The sequence below is a fragment of the Vollenhovia emeryi genome, unplaced genomic scaffold (genome assembly GCF_000949405.1).
Source record: "Vollenhovia emeryi isolate VEMERY1.0 unplaced genomic scaffold, V.emery_V1.0 DF939143.1, whole genome shotgun sequence".
In the NCBI taxonomy this organism is placed as follows: Eukaryota; Metazoa; Arthropoda; class Insecta; order Hymenoptera; family Formicidae; genus Vollenhovia; species Vollenhovia emeryi.
Window position 1 is genome coordinate 1,548,428 of NW_011967223.1, and position 18,035 is coordinate 1,566,462.

The 18,035-nt window shown below is 40.7% G+C and overlaps 1 protein-coding gene across 5 annotated transcripts in view; it reads right to left on the reverse strand.

Annotated features, from left to right (window-relative positions):
• LOC105566674 (synapse-associated protein of 47 kDa-like) overlaps window positions 1–18,035 on the reverse strand; it is a 77,681-nt gene that overhangs the window by 36,404 nt on the left and 23,242 nt on the right. For all 5 annotated transcript variants that reach the window (XR_001009303.1, XM_012020861.1, XM_012020859.1 and 2 more), the window contains exon 4: window positions 16,163–16,284. Coding sequence is in view for 4 of the 5 variants with exons in the window: in XM_012020861.1 (XP_011876251.1) it covers window positions 16,163–16,284 (122 nt within the window). In the remaining variant the exon portion in view is untranslated. The remainder of the gene's footprint in view (window positions 1–16,162; window positions 16,285–18,035) is intronic.

Below are 18,035 nucleotides of genomic sequence, written 5' to 3' on the forward strand. Positions count from 1 at the left end.
CCTTAAGTTGTCAAGATAATAAAATTAAGTAATGCCCACTAGGCATTAGTAGGCCATTGTTGTACATGATTTTGGTCAGCGGTTTACCCCTCGGTTAAAAAGAAAAATTCTAATTTAGATTTTTGAAAAACCTAGCCAATTCCTATATTGTCCTTTTATAAAATTTTATTTTATCATGAATAAAAATATTAAAATGTAAAAAGACTAATAATCATTTATCTATTATAGTAACTGGTCTATCAATTTTTAAGAAAAATTTTATTTACCGATAAATTTATATAATAGATATGGTATATTCTCGTGTTATTACCTGTAGGCAACTTACTGTAATTGAACTCCAACTCCATCAAACTACCCATTACTGACATCCAAAGCGATAGAGATGTAACCTACGGAACATATATATCGCAAAGATGTCGTGTTTGCAGAGTCCAGAGTTACATCTGTACGAACTAAACTTATGATTCGACAAGCAAGTCGTATCTTGGTTTCCAATATCGGGCAAACTATGAACGATTTTCGCCATCGAACTAGGCCGGAATCGTGCAATTAATTCAAGCGTATCTGTCTCCGGATGCAAAACAGCGGCTTTTAGCACAGCATTAGTACAGCATGGGGTATAAACTACATTTCCGCAAAATTTAAGATATTCCCCTGCCGTTACATCCGTCATATGCTCGAAGCGCCAGCGCCGGATGTTTATTACCTATCCATTACAGAGCATGCGGAAAACGGATACCTTTATATCCCGCCAAGTGGAATTCGCCAACGCGGTATTAAGTAGCTGATTTATATTCTCGATCGAGTTTCTACGGTGTTACCTTATTAAAAGTGACGTAATATGAATACGAGACGTGGGATGCAATTTTTTATGCCGCGCAGACAAGCGCGGTTCTCTGTCGGAGTGTCGAAAAAAAGAGGCGTACGCTTTTCATTAAAAAAAAAATGTTACCAGCTGGTAATCGCTGGTACGCATCTGGTAATCGCGCTGCTGGAATAGTCGTAAGAAGCAGTCATTAACTTGGACGTGAACATCGACAAGAAAACTCGACGACCCTCTTCTCGCGTATTCTCCACGCGTATTCTCGTTCGTAAAGATAAAACCTCTTCCGCTTGTAGAAATCATTCCGCGGAGATCACTTTGTTACGCGCTTGGAACTGTCCATTTTTCAATGTCTCCCCGTTGAATCATTCTCCTCCGGTGGAGAGTATTGTACATTGGTACAATTAATCAAAAGTACAATCAACGTGGAAAGCAGATACGTGCGTATCCATTTAAACTCCGCGTTTTCGAAACGTTCAATTTCAATGGTACATACACACGGTTATTATCTCGCGACTGTATCGATCTGCCTGTATCGACCGGTCGATGACGGACGATAACTTACGTGAAATGAGATGAGGTAAATGATCCCGTTATCGAGTCCTGTATTACTGGACGCATATCGGGCGCAGGGTATCCGGCACGATCCTTGTGTATTTGCATAATACATCGGATATACGAGCGCCACCAGCAAAGGACTTGGGTGTGACATTTCGTGTATGATGCGCCGAACAAATTGCACAATGCGCGTGAGTGACGCGTACGCGTCGCGTCCCGCTCGCGTGGGTCGATTGTGACTGCGTGCGAAAATCGGTGGCGTATTTTTTATATGATTTCTGACGATGAGCAGATCTATGCTGATAATAACGAGTATATTATTTGCACAAATGTTCGATGGCAATCAGTACCCTTCAGTTAACGAAAGCAGTGGATCCTCTCTGCGTGGGTATCGGTAATGATCGATACTCTCCACGTGCGAGTATACCGATAAAATAGTCGGTACTCTCCTTGCGGGTTGCTAATCATTTATTGCTCTACACACAAACATTAATAATGGCACGTATAACTCCTGCACAAATCATGATAGCGGTGAAAAAAATCGGATAATTTTCAACGTTCGTAAAAAGTTAAGTACACTCTGAGTATCTCCACCCCAATCGATCTACCTCGTTGGCACCTCGCGTAGGTCGAAGGGGTGTCCTACGCGACGGTCGATACTCGCTATGTTTGCGCGGCCTCGTTTCTGATTCCTCATTGTTCCCACGAGCTTCAGTTCTGCCGGGTTTTTTTTTTTTTAATACGGACGTGACTTGAATTTTTCGATTTGTAAGTAAGACGATCCTGCGTTTTCGTCACGCACGCATAATCTTCTGTCTTTTATCTGTCTGTGAAACTGAGATTCATAGAGTGAAGAGTCGACATTTATAACTACAGTTATTATAGATGTCGGGTAATTAGTCCCAAACTCGTGACAGAGGATAGAAATTACCGTTCGACCCTAGAGAGAATCCCTCGAGGATACAATAGTCCCATTGACGTATTTTAACGGGTATGAAATTGACTCTCTGTTTCTCTCTCTCTCTCTCTCTCTCTCTCTAGCGGAAATTAGAGTGAATTTAACATTTGATTTCTACGATAATTGTTAATTCTTGATAGAAACTTGACAATCGTCTAAAAATTTATTCCTTGAGACAGTCAAGTTTCTATCAAGAATTAACAATTATTAGCGTGAAAAATATACTTCGAGATAAAAATCAAGTAAACAAATTGAAACGTATGAGTGATACCATAAATTAAATCGTATATTAAAACGACACAAAATGTATGTCAATTCCGTCTCATTAAATTTCAAGTTTTAGTTGCCGATTGTCTGTGTCACACGTACAACGAAAAGGGACGGTGCATAACGTGAATGTAACGCGTGCGTTACTCTATTATCTCTCGGGACGGACACGATCTCGCCTTAATGTCATTAAAACTACACGCTTGGTCCCTGTACTCAAGCAAATTCCCGACAGCATACGGTAACTCTAATGGTCGTTACTATTTGCGGTCAAAGTTAAATTTGGAGATTCTTGATGACGAGGCGTGTTCGCCCGTTGTTAGTTAGTCCTTGTTTAGGCTGCCCGACCTGTTCAAATTTACAGCGCAAATGCGTAACGTCATTCACCTCGCATAGAAAATATTCTCGATACAATTTTTGAAAATATCCGTTCTCTTTCCCGATAGAAATTGAACGCGTATGAAAATACGCACCGAAAGAAAACGCAAAACAACCAAAAGGCCAAACCAATACATTCTAATTTCACGCTATTTTTTTAACAAATAAAGCGATGAATATCGGAATAATAAAACGGGCGATTGGATATCTGTACGTGCAATTAGGATCGCGTCGAGTTATTCGTCCCTCAGAATACCTATCTAGGTTGCAATAATCAGTTGCGGTCAAAGCATCATCGCCGCAAGCCAATACCGGACGATACATCCATATACTCTCAGTTATCGCATCCCGTTGGCCCGGTACATCAATATAAACTATGTGTTGACCAATAATGCATATATAATTTATATTATGTGCACATGTGAACCAAAAATGTGTCGTCAAATTTCACCGTAAAAGAACCACGTGACACGCGATGCACATTGTGACACATTTCACTGTCACTCGCATGGATCTACAGATAATATTCGCGCACAATTCCCGGAGAAATAAAATTAATTCAGTTTGTTAATATAATGAGAATTATTAATTGTAATTTACCCGTCGCATCGTATCATAGTTACACCATCTAGGATTTTAGACGACAAATAAGAAAATGGCCAATGCGAGTCTAGGGCAGGATGTAGATAGCCTTCCCTTGTAAATTTTATTAAATTGTGAATTCATATACCGTGTTTTTTGCCACATTTGTCCCGCGCGCCGATTTCTTTTCGGACATAACGCAGGATCTTCTCCATTGGCAATGCAGTTTCATTTATTTAATACTGAGCACGCGCAGCAACAAACCCAACCCCCACGACAACTCAACGAGGAAATATACGACTTCGATACATTTGCTCGCCCTGCACACCGCGGATTCCCTGTCGCCCTGACAGAAGCCACGCGTCCCTCGATTAATTTGATCCGAGCCCCGAACGAGTGCGGATCTCATCGCAGTTTAATTAATGTCAAGCAGAACGCAATAAAAGCGAGCGGCCGAAGGCGCCCTCGCTCGTCGGAAGGAGCGTCTCGCGGGCGCGTTTTCAAGTTCAAGGCTGCCCTCGGAAGGCCAGCGGCGCAGTTGCCGACTGTAAACGGGGCTCCCGTTCCTCTTACGAGACACCTGTCACAGCGCGCCGCCGATGGACATGCAGAGAGGTGCCCACACATGGCACGGGGAGACCTTTACACAGCCCGTAAAATCCTGTTATACAGGCGACGGCAAACTGGGACGCGGTTACATTTGCCTCGACACGAGGATGACTCGGCGCACAGGATGGTAATGGAGAAAAAACAGCAGCGATTATTGGAACACGGATGTAATGGGCAGCAACAGTTTTGACATTGCACGGCGCGATGAATCGATAGATTTGACGAGCGAGAGCCAATCGACGAAAAACGTTCCATCGATAGCAATTTATGTACGTCGAAAGATATCGGCGATTTAATTAGAGAAAAACAAAGACGAGTAATTCTACCGCGTAATTCTGCCGCGAATCTATTCAGAGAAAAATTCGAATGGTCGTTTTATAATACAATTAATGGAAATTCGCGATAATTCAACTGAGAAATCGAGCCGAGCAATATATGCGCGGGCACTGTATCGAGTTAACGTAATTATATTCCGGTTGTACCGAGAAATTTTCCAATCAGCGACGCAAATATTTTCGGAAAAGACATCTCGCGTGTCGAACTGCGTGTTACGCACGGATGGCGAGCACCTGGAGTACGCAGGCTTCATGAATTATTCATGAAATATTCGTAGACGCAACGAAATTCCTCGACACTCGCGCGCCTCCACGTTTAAAGTGATATTATTCCGCACATGTGGAGCGGGAAGAGACAGAGTGGCGAAAAGTAAAACGAGTTTGCGGATGCAAATTGTCGACGAGTTGACCTTTCGAAAGAACTGCCTGTCAGATTGGTCGCTTCCAGCTTGCGGATTATCGATTCGATACGAAAGCTCGATATATAAAATTTGATTACGCTACACCTACGATACTTTTGCCTCGATCTGCGAACGACAGATGTTAACGATCAACTTAATGGAATTCGCTTAACATTCTTAACACGCTTAACAGTCATAGCATGGAAATCATACAATTCGTTGTAATCATTGCAAAGATTAAAACAGAGACTTCGTTAGATAACCTCCCCCCCCCCAAAAAAAATAACAAAAATTTTCACACGGACTTTACAGTATTTTCTTTTATAAGGTCCAGAAAGATACGCAATTCTGTTCTCTGAGATTGCATAATCGCATGTAGCTACTTATGCAAATACAATTCAAACGTGAACTATAATAAAAGTGTAGGCAATTTGTGTTTAATGATTCTGCTTGGGATTACTGTTAACACAAAATGCGAGGAAGCTACGCGAATGATTAAACGCTGGCACTAATCCTTCAGTAAACAGTAGATTGCTCGTAAACGTTATATTTCGGAGGAAAAATCCAGCGAGCTGAGAAACGAGCTGGAAAATGAGAAATGATAATAAAAGGAAAGTGGCCGTCCTGACACGGTGCTTATCGTTAAAAGGGTTGACAAGAAATTTGCGTCGCGACATAATTTTGTAAGATTATCACGACCAAGTAATTTACTTTTGCTTTCATTTGAGCGCTAAGAAATCACTGAAATATTATGAAATGCTATTTCCAGCAAACGAAATCTCCCCCGATGCCCACGGGATTTTCTCGAAAATTTATTTTATCGCTACTGATGTGTTTCTTACATTTTCAAGTAACAACCATATTGTTTAGATAAATGGTCTTTATCGTAGAAAGATAAAAATTTATCGTAAATAGAAAAAATTCCGTCTGATTCCCTTTGCGGTTAAATGAGTGACAAAGGAATTTTGCAAAAGGTTTATCAAGATCATCCGCTAATCCTATGATTTGCCTAGCTTATGTAGAGACCCCGCCGTTACGTGTACGAGATAGCACATATTCTCGACGCGGCAGGAACAGGAATGAGATAATTGAACTCAAGTAGGAACGATCCCGATTCGCGTCCATCGTCTACTTGCGATGCAGGAAAATGAGAAAACTTTCGATCTCGATTAACAGGGGATCGACTGCAGCCTCAGCTGCGAAGGACATAATCGAGCTTACGTATTCTCACTGCACGCGTACCTTTTACGGAGTCCTCGACGCTTCGACTTTCAGGACAACATTTCAGCAACCAAGTTGCAAATCCTTCCTCGCGGTTCTTGGCAAGTATTATCCTACACATTTTCAACGCCCATTCAAGATCGCGGCACGTCGAATGGGAATTCTTTCGCGCACCGTAAAAGCTCGACAATACAAAACGGTAGATCTGTTTACGAAATTCGATGTGGCTTCATAGATTTTGTAGTGTTTAGTGTTAGTATTTTGCGGTGTAAAATGCGAAAGCATCGGGTTCTTTTCCGATGAAGAGAAACTGAGACGAATGAATTCACGAAACGTCGAAATCAGATAAAGAATTCACACGGTTCCAGCCCGGAAGCCAAACCGGGCTTCCGGGCTTGATAAAATATGAATGCTGACTCGGACCAAGCTACTTTTTTTACGAACTGCATTACGCGAATTAAATAGAAAACGGAACACCGTGTTACGTTCTGCTATCGATATCGAACAACGTGAATTTCTGTGTGTCGCAGCTTTTCTCCGATTATCGTGTCATAAAATATCGTGAATCCGTCAACAGGAGTGCACGATTTAACACAAAGACAATCTTAACTTCTCAAGTTTGAGAAACTGCGGCACGATATTATGTGGAATTCATTGAGGGACTTTACGCGCACGATATCGAGTTTCAAAGCGGATTACGCATTATTGCGCTCGTAAACTCGATAACCGATTAAATGGCAATTAATTTGCTATAATTAGGTATAAATATACATAATGATACATCAATGCTACGTAGTTGCATATTGAATTTCCATATTTTAATCGTTGGATTTTTAGGTCAAATTGAAGTCAATCAAATCGATTGGTGACAGCAATCGCGACTCGCACATTTTCAAGTTAAATTAATTGAACACAATACATTTTTCTGTTCTAAGTACGGTCGGTCTTTAAGCTCGCTCTCGTATTCAACACGGATGCCCTGTTGTCCGCGTGCATCATTTGTTATGATAATGAAACATTTAATTATCGGTAGCCTTGCTATGCTCGATGATGCATAATCAACGATGCCGTAGCAAATGCTAAAGGTATATTATACCTGCGTGATCCACAGCGAAACTGTACCTCAATAATAAAAGCATTTTGCGATTATCTCTAAATATCAGAGAAGAATATAATATTATTCATTCATATTTGCAATGGTAAATCGTGTCTAACGTTCGTCGTCGAGTAAATTACGCACGACGGCTGAAAATTTGATACCATAAACTCCCTTTGAATTTAGAAAAAGCATACTCGAACATGCCTAAACCAAGCCGATGTTCAATCGATACATAGTGGGTGTATTTTGCAGTTAAACTCGCGCAAACTTTTCATCGCTGTTTTATTATTCAGCATGTCGACCAACCTGACAGATGCGACAGAAAAGTTGTCTACTTTCGGCGTTACAAAGCCACGTAAAAGTGGAGGCAAAATAATTCAACAGCTGACTTTTATTATCGCGACTGCGCTCCTCTAAACCTTGGCCTTTTTTCATTATACGCGCGCATCCATTAAATCATCAATTTTTCGTTTCATAGCTTTGTTTCAATCATTACGGCTTCATTAATTGCGGGAATTTTAACGTCATTGGGAAAATATTGTTGAAATACCGTACTTTTCAAAAATACCAAAGGCAAATCTACTTTCTTCTCGACTCGTTTAAGCGTACCTCCTTAAAGGAATGAAATCTGCGCGTAAAAAAAACTAATTACAACTCAAACAAAGCAATTCCGTTTATGATTAATGCTGCCGCCATCAAAGCTGTAGTTTTTCCGTTACGTCGTATGCAAATAATTGGAATTGCAAATGGAAGCACCTCATCTGTGTCAAAGCGTTTAGCAACGTAGTACTCTATAATCACTAACAAGTTATGCAAATTTTGATGAACACATTCTACAGACTCTGATTTTTTTCAAGTAAAATTTTACTCTCGTTATCCATCCGTAAGAGAAAAGGACACAAAATCCAGTGAACTCTATACTGGAATACCTGCTGCCGCGTTAAGAAGATGGACAAAGTGAGAGAGGCAGTTCCCATCTGTATCTTTTTCTAGTAATTCTGATTGGCCAACGATTTTCTATCTCACCTTATATAAGTGACATAGAAATCATTGATCAATCTAAAAAGAGATGCAGGTGGAAACCGGTTGTCTGTCTCACTCTGTGAGATCCATCTTCTCCCACTTGAGTAGATCTTCCGGTATACTATGGGTTTGCTAACGAAATCTCTCACTAAAAATATTCAAAATATTGAACAACTCTTTTTCCCTAAGATATTTTTACAGAAATTAACGTAAGTTTTGTCGCTAGTAACGTAATGGCACAGGTGGTTGAAAGAAACAAAAATTGAGAGAGAAAATTATAGTAAAACTCGAAGTACGCGTCTCACAAGATTTATCGTATTTACTCAGCAGATTTAAATGTGGCCTTATATTACGAAATGTCTGTTCGATTAATCCGCATTACGCACTATCCGAATTATGCATTAGCCGTTATGATGTGTATTGAGGTCATCCGCGCGGTGCATTTATTCAAATGGACCGGCCATCAGCCACCACGCAACCTTGAGTTGACACTTGCGAAATCCCGGCTAGCATCTGGAATCGACATTCGATACATGCGGCATAGGGAAGCGCATGAAAGAAGAAGTGGAATATCGTATGCGTAGAACGGTGAGCGACGGAGCGAAGAAAGTTCAAGGTTCTCGGGCCATCGATTCTCATCAGCCGCACAGCGGTGCAAGCTGCTGCAGACGGAGCAAGAAAGTAAGAGAAAAGAAGGGTCACTGTCATTTTGCAACGAGGATGAACGGGTACGTGCCAACGGAGTAAGTCATTGTAAAGAAGCAGATACTATATTGTCCGACGTAGACAATATAGGACTATACAGACAATGCCCGATTAAAAAAGCAACAAATAATTTTCGTAGGCACAACAATGTTACAATGAGATAAGTATCTTCTTCACTAAGAAACGATTCAGTTAAAAGTTATCTTCCAACTTTTGCATATCCAGCACGAATGAGAAAGCGAATCTATTTTCAGTGCAATGCATTAGTGATATTGAAAAATAGTGTAACTGTACAACTAAAGATAGAATGACAGTAAAAAAAAAAACACTGCTGCGGTTAACACTAACTTTGCCGAAGGAACTATTGGAACCGTCTTCGACGGCAATTGAATGCCACCAGCCACAAATCATCGAACAGCGCGGGGAGAAAAACGTTGCTGGATCTGATTAAACGGCGCGGAGAGGAAGGCAGGGCATCGAGAGAAGGTCGCTGAAGGTCACGAGTGGCCTTGCCGTTATCGCCAGCGTTTCGCGTAAGTCGCGCAAACCGCGAGATGCTCGTAGTAGCGGCGGCGGTGCGAGTTAGCTCCCGTAGTCGGGTCCCTCAAACCAAGGGGGTGGCGTTGCGGATCAATACCAACTGCCCCTATTCTTCAGCTGTGTATGCATGCCGCGCGTAGTCTCGCGCGACCGAGACAGACTTGATAAGCGCGCGCACGCTCATGCCTCCAACCACGTATCCACAAGCACGTGATCAATTGTGCGAGTGTACATAATTTTGTGTGTATATACTACGCGATTCCATATATAATTTTGTATATGCGCGCGCGCGCGTATACGGGCAATAATTAATAGCTGACGGTCCGTAAAAAGCGGGAAAATCTCCGTTGAGGGCTGACTAGACGCGTATACCACTACTGGCGCTCTCGTGCCGTCAGGTTCCGCTAGCTTTATCCACTTGTTGGCTAGTGATTACGGTCGCGCCCGACAGCCAAAACGCAACGCTAGATCCCGTAGCTTTTCCGATCTTTAATGTACTACTGTGGACAATAAAATAGTGGGCAATTACACCGCCCGGTTCTTTACACGCCGGTTATTACACGTACAAAATTATTTACACGTGAGGTAAAGAAATTATTCTATTGAAATTATTATCTGCGGTAATTAAAAAATATATATATATATATATTGAGGTTCATACAAAAAGATGATAGTCATTCATGCACGACGGAACAAGTGGGTGCACCTGTCTGAGATAATTGTGTGAGCGCGGAAAACTTTTAATTTAATTCTCGAGTTCGGGAAGTGTGAGATAAAAGTTACATAAGTGCTTTCCTCAGAATTATGCATATTCGTGGAGTTTATAAAAAGAATTCGTTCTTGTAGGAAAGACACTAACGTCTCGCGACATTTTACATTATTACCCTACCACAACTTTGAGATTGTATAACAAAAACTTTCATAAATAAACTTTAGTTTTATAAAATTGTTAGATTAATTTTAGAAATTCCTTCTATCTCTGAAATACGAAAAAAAAAGGTTAAAAATATTAATTGTAAATAAAGTCTTCGGTATTGCTTTTAGGAAGTTCTCTAAGATTCTTACCCGAGATGCATTATGTAAACTAAGGTAAGGTTTATGCCACTCTATAAATATCCACAAAGTTTACGGAAAAGAGGCTTACTTAATAGATGCGTTTTACATGATCGAATATATGACAAAGTGAGTTTTACGATATCATCAAACTTGCCCCATTACGGTTCATACTTTGGAACTATCCGTCAACCGTCGAAATTCAAAAGTCCGTGTATAAATAAATTTTGGCGCTGCGGAATGTAACGCAATTGCATAATTTCATATTCTCACGGATAAATAAACACGCGGGCATTTCCGCATGTTATTGCTCGTCATATGGCAAAGTAATTTATATGATAAAATCTACATAAATTAACATATAATTTTATTAACTACGCAAATTAATTTTAACAAATATTTTTTTAATATAACAAATAATTAAAAAGAAAATTATAAATGTTGTCCCAAATGCAACACACATGTGGTACGAAACAAGAGCCAAATTATTATTTAAAAAATTAATTACGTAATAATGTAATATTATAGTTTAATGTATATTTGCGATGATTAAATGTTATTTCTATAATTCCAATGTACGCTCTACAATTACGGGTATTTTAAATAATGTCTGATAAAAGCTGTACACGAATATATACAATAAAACAATCCCACGTCATTAATTGAAATTATATCTCAATTTCCTAAGTATCTCCGATATGTATCAAAATGCTACGATTTGAAAGTGGCGCGATAGCTGTCCGGCTATCAGAAAGAAGCATTGCTCTGACAATATTGATCATGATATAAAGCAGAAGCCGGCTGTCGCGAGGAAATATAATGGTGCATGATCGATATAATGTACGTGTTGTGCATAAATCTTGTTTCCAAGATCCCCGCCAGTAAAAATAAAGATGTGAACAGACAGTGTCTGCGAACGATAAAGTGAATGATGAAATGTGTTATCGTTTATTTGGCACGAGATAACGCCTGCGGCGATGCGAGATCGCGGCACGAAGTAGATAGCATATGAACACCAATATCCCGCAACTTCTCATTTTTTGTGATCGCGGTCAAAAAATAGAATTTTTGCCTTAAAATACATTACCGGTAGCTGCGACGGGACTTGTAAAATTTAAATTAATTTTTATAGATTTTCAACAAAAATTGTTTTCTTATTTATAATAAAAAGCATCCCAAGAGATGGAAATATATATCTCAAATTAATTCAAGGGAAAACAAAGTAAAATAAGAAAATAACAAAACGCGAGTAATAAAAGATTTCTATTTCGCATAAAGTATTCGATCAAGTAAAATGAAAATAAACAAGAAACCAATATAAAGCACATGAATTGTGCGCATAATGTAAATTACTGACAAATAAATCCCGTTCGATTTGACTTCAAGCTAAGCTGATAAGGTAAAGTTACAGACAGATTGTCTCATATTGTTCAAGGATAAAATTGCAACACGCTGCTACAACAGCAACCCACGAAAGCTGTACCATCGCTCGCGCTTCGTACCTACATAATTCAATAACGAAACATGCGATCAGATAACGAACGAGCGCATAGAATCTTGTCACGTGTCAACGCGATCGTATCCTCAGCAACATATGTTTCGAAACGTCACTGTCATTGTTTGTCGTAATATCAGTGAATCTAAAGAGTGACAAACCGGACTCGGCACGATTTTACAAAACGCAACAGACGGAACATTCACGCGAATAGAGGCAGCAGCGGAATTGTCCCGCTTTAAAGGTTACAATTAAAAATAAGTCGAGCCGCCTTTTCTGGAAAAATATTAATAACAGTATCGCGACTTCGGACTATATGTCAAGATCTCTGTGAGAGATAGCCGTTCATTTTCAAGATGACCCAAATAAAATCTAATAAATTTTCAGACTTAATTAAAACAAAACAAACGCGAACGCGTATGGATGCATAAGCTCAGCAAAGTTCAAACTTGATTTTTAAATGAAACAAAGCGATTTTATATACATGTATAAATCGCCAATTCAATATAACTCGTTCAAATGCTGTCTGTACAAACAATCCGATTGAACGATAACGATGATAAAACGAAATTTCCCGTTGATGCCGACGATCGTAATCAATGACACGCGAGCGACGTAAAAACAGTATACACATGCCCGATTTCGATGTACACGTTCCCCGTAATTCCACATTCCCGAACGCAGACGTAGGTGCTTGTACATTCGATGAGTTTCCGTGTCGTTTTGTTTGCCGATGCTTGTTATGCGATAGTACCTATTCATCGGACATCCAACCTGTAACGCTGGTTACAACGATAATACATGCTTGACGGTACCTGGTAACAGCGTCGAGTGAATTTATTATACGCAAGAATTTATATCCCCTTCATATCACCTGCGCGTAATAAATTTATATAGTTGAAATTAAAGCCGAAGTCTAAGGGCCAAAATAGTAAACCTGGTGTGATGCATCGTTAAAGCTGCTGACGGGACTATCGTCATCACTGCTACACTCAGTAACCGTTGACAAATAATGCTGACGTTATAAATAAATTAATTTTACTACTTTAATTATATTTAAAACTGGTATAAAGAACGAAAGAAGGAGGATTTGAAAAGAAACGATAAATCGATTATCGTACGATGTCATACGATGACTCGTACTTTTAAATTTTGTATTTTTAAAACAGTCTATCTCAAATCTTTCGCGTAGATTGTTGTAACTTTGTTAACGCTGCATCGATAGTGGTAAGCATCACCTGCTAGGACGACGTTATGTAAGCCTGACGTGCGAACCAGTAATCAAAGATCACCGCGGATGCTGCGTATGCGCGGTACGTCGCGGTCTCTTGAGAAATTACACGTCACGTGCATGTGAATGTCAGAGGACGTGCGAGTGGTCGTAACAATGGTAAATCACTACCGCGACCGCTAGAAAATGTATCTGGCAGGAAGCCGAGAACACCGCGACTCCATTCGACAGTCATCGTCCCATATTATCGTCTACTTGTTAAAACTGTCTATTTATCGAGCATATAAATACAAAGATGTTACTTTGACGGAGGCCACTAACGACCTCGTCAAATGTTTCAAGCGTATTAATTATGCAAGCGCGGAATGCAGCGGTAACTTTAATTCTGGATATTGAAGTTAAAAATTCGCAATTACGGGGATGTCGAGGTCGCAATAAATTTCAAAATGAGCAATCAAAGCGGTAAACGCTCAATGATGTTGCATAGAATTCACTCGCGTGCTCCTATACTACGTACCAATCTACTTTTTCGTTAGCTTTTGTAGCTCGGGTAATATTGACTCGTACCGTTCAATTGACCATTGCTGGCAGTTTGATAATAAGAAATTTTACGTATTACAAAGAAATTTTTATCTTCCCCTCTACTCGTATATCTTAAAATAAATTTGACACGTCGTTTGTCACAACATCAGTCGGTGATTATAATTGTACGTAATATTTACGCGCGAGACACCAACAGATAATATCAAAGATAAAAAATGATAAAAGAGCAACAAACTCTATGTGATCAATTCACTTACAATTAGTCGCATATAGTTAAAAAACTATCGCAACTAGAACATTTTTATATCAAGATTTTTGGCTCTCCATTATTTTCCACAATTCGCTACTAAAGTAATGACGACTGTTAAGGCCTGTGTTCACGACGCTAGAACTTGGACCAAGTTTTAGCACCGTGGACACAGGCCTTGAGAGATACTGTATCCACCAAATTGCTGTATTGTTATTTTATATCCAATTACTATTCAATTATAATAGATCGCTCATTAATCAATTCATTATTTTGTGTGAAAGTCATAATTGTCACGCGAATTAACGCGTTACGGAGCTGTTTGACAGCTTGGCGCGAGAATCCGTTGATTTTCGAGGCAATGTACGCCGCGATAAATCCGTCGCGGAAATCGCGGGGCGAGTCGCAGAGCGCGGCGCACTTTAATGACCTATATTTCGAATGCCGGGTTTTTGGGCCATCGTAAACGTGCATCGTCCATCCATTCACACGTCCGCCCGAAAAAAAATACAAGAAGAAGATACGGGCGAACAAAAACCCCCAATATCTATTCGCAGTAACCAGAGTACAAACGCGAAAGTGGTTTCTTCGGCTGGTCGCACCCGCCAGCGGCCCGCGCGACTCGAAAAGGGATGGACGCGGAATAAATTTCGCCCGTTCGCGTATTCTCAATAATCGCACGTCGTGTACGAGAGTTTGTCGATATCAACGGCATTTCCCGCCCGGCACGTATGTATGAAATGTATGCACGGATGCGCGACAGCGGGTTTTTGATTGATGCGAGTTCCGCGGTCGGCTACAGCGAGCGTTCGGTAAGTATAGACGGCGGCAATGCCTCACGACAACTTGACATGACGATTTTTAAAGCGATTGAAGCAGCGATATGTATATTAGAGGCGTTACACCCGTCGCTTTTCCTCCCGGAAAAGTCACACCGGTTAATTCTATGAAAGTTTTATCGATTTATTATTTCAAGCCGTCAACCTGAATTTTATTCAGTCCACCGCGTACCGAGCATTGGATTCTCGAGTCTGCGAGGTAAAAGTTTACGAGGCAAAGTTAGCCGAGCTGCAAGCACGAAGGGGGTTCCTTTAATTTCCGAAATATGTATCGCCACGCGCGATTATACGCGCGTGTCTGCGGAAGTGCCGTCGCGCGGTTTACGTATTTATCCAATTCTCGCGGGACATCGTATTCTGTCGTGCGCTGGATACGTGCGCGTACAAGTATCAGCCCGTACCATTGCGAAAGGATAAATCCTACGAGCCGATATCGACAGCGACAGAGCGCGGTGCCGATAAAAGAGTGGGAGGGGGAAAAAAACTACCGGCCGGGCTCGCGAATTTTTCGAAGGGCGAAAAAAAGAATAAAGAGGGAAAAAATATTTGCACAAATACGTTTCTTCGCATCCGTGGAAAAACGCTTGCAAAAATAAGTTTGCAAGCGTTCCACCCGGTATTCTTTGCTGTACTTCAAATTCACCCGTGCTCACGTGCGGAGGGTTGGCGCGAGTGGTAAATGCAAAAATTCCAGGTGCTCCGATACACGAAACGCGAAAACGTCGAATAATACGCGGCAGGAATATTAAAACTGTGTTGTCAATTTACTCGCGCACGTAACGGTACGAAACGAGTGCGGATAAATAGCTCCGCAGTTACATCTAAAAAAACGAGGTGGTTCGAAGTAAAACTAGCGAAACATTTATCGATCAATTCCCAGAAGATGTTGGTATATTGGCCGATGCGCCAATTTACAATCGTTGCGTATTGAACGTAGGTTTAACGTAAATAGATATCGGATGGCAAGAAAAAATGCCAAATGTCACTGAATACGTCATAATATTTTCAATAACGCTTGTGTAAATTATTTATAATTAATGCGTCCTTATTAAAAGTGAAACTTTTAATAAAATTTATGTAAATTTATAATTAAGGCATCCTTATTAAAAGCGGTGCGCCAGATTGAAATAAATCTCGGAGAGATCTCGCTGTTCGATTAAAAATTGTCGCAACGATGACGGCGACGCAGGTCATTAAAGCTGGATCGATCGGCACACATTTACAGGATTATAGTGACAATGAAAAAAAAACTCACGTTCTCTTCGACGGTCTTCTTGATCTTCGCGCTGGCCTCCACCACGGTCTTCCCGGCCTTGTTCACGGCGCTGTACAAGAATCCGCCGAGACTCTTCGCACCAGCCAGTGCCTTCGTGGAAACTGATGGCAGAAGAAGTAAAATGAGAATGAACGCGATGTTCGTGAAAGACGGCTGTGCCTTTCTTCGCAGTTAACTCAAAGTTGAAGTAGAAAAACACCATCGAAGTAGGTCGTAGCTATTACATAAAAATAAGCAAGAGTAAAATTCTGTAACTAATTTTCTTCCCAATAAGAGAGATTACGTCTCTGGGAAAAGTGCTAATTAAAAACTTAGCGCCATTTAACATAATTTTGTTCAGCTTTTTTCCTTGCTTATTTAAAAATGCGAAAAATGAAAAATTTTTATCTGTTGTCAACTGACGAACCAAAGAATCACGCGGTACCGAATCAACGTGCACTGAAGTAGAAAGCACCGTTGAGGCAGGTCGTAGCTGTCACATAAAAATAAGCAAGAGTAAAATTCTGTAACCAATTTTCTTCCCAATAAGAGAGATTGCGTCTCCGAGAAGATCGCTAATTAAAAACTTAGCGCCATTTAACATAACTTTGTTCAGATTTTTTCCCTGCTTATTTAAAAATGCGAAAAAATGAAAAATGTTTAACCGTTAACACTGAGGGGCCAAAAAATCACGCGGCGCCGAATCAACGTGCAAATAGCGTGGCTGGCTCGCCCTAACCCGGATACGTCAGGTAGATTTCTCACGAGACTTCTTCGCCATGAATTCTGACTTCGCCATTTATCACTACCCGATGAGAAAAGGAAACTGGGCATGCGGCGATAGTAATAGGAGCGACCGCGCGGCGCGGATCGCTTTGCCGAAGCGAAACGTTTCGAGATGTCTGACGTTAAATATAATACGAACTATCGCTGTATGTATAACTTTCGCCCCTATTCCATCGCCAGATGTTCCCGACTGTAAATCTGTTACAGTACGACGTGGAGACACGGGAGAAGTCTGGTTTGCAAAATCCAGTACATTTATCTTTAGCTGTTATCCAGTATTGTGAGTCGTCCAGACATACTCAATGTGTGGGTAACGCAATTAAATATAAATATGCAAGTGTGTACACATGCACGCTTTACATGTATAAGTCTTAACGAAATAACGACTTTTTGTTCTTTCAAATCCATAGTTTTGGGATTTAAAACCGCATGAAATATATCGAGTTAAATAAAGAGCCTTTTCTTGTACATCTATTCCATTTTACGCCTCATGCGGCTAACGTATGCGGATAACGGTGGAATATTAACTAAACCGGCCGGTATATTTCACTATTAAAAAAATTAAAAAAAATGTAATAACGTCCCCGTCAAAAACGTAACAGCGTACGCGACGTGCTGAGAGAAATATGCGGCGCATTACACTTTGTCGACTGAACCGCGCCTCATAAATAGATTGCCGTTTGCTCGCGTAACGCATCGACGGCAAGTTACACTGACATTTACACTTTCAATAAAATAGAAAACGATTCACCTCTTCTTATAGCTTTAACGACTCGTGGAAAAGGTCGGCCGGTCTTGGTCTTCGGTCGCATCGTTTCGAACTGCCACGCCGTGGCAGTGTACTTCATCGTGCATACCAACATATCAACCGCGATTCCGTCGTAATCTAAAGCAATTCAGCGGTAGTTTCGCGGAAAATTGTAATTCCGCGAGCGCGCTTTTTTTCCGCTAATTTCATTCGCGGGGATTTTACACACGAAACAGCCACTGCAGGCCAGCTTTAATGTCAAACCCCACAATTTCCGCACGGTCAGATATATACAGGGTGAGTCTTTCCATATCCGACAAAATTTTTGAGAAGGTAGAA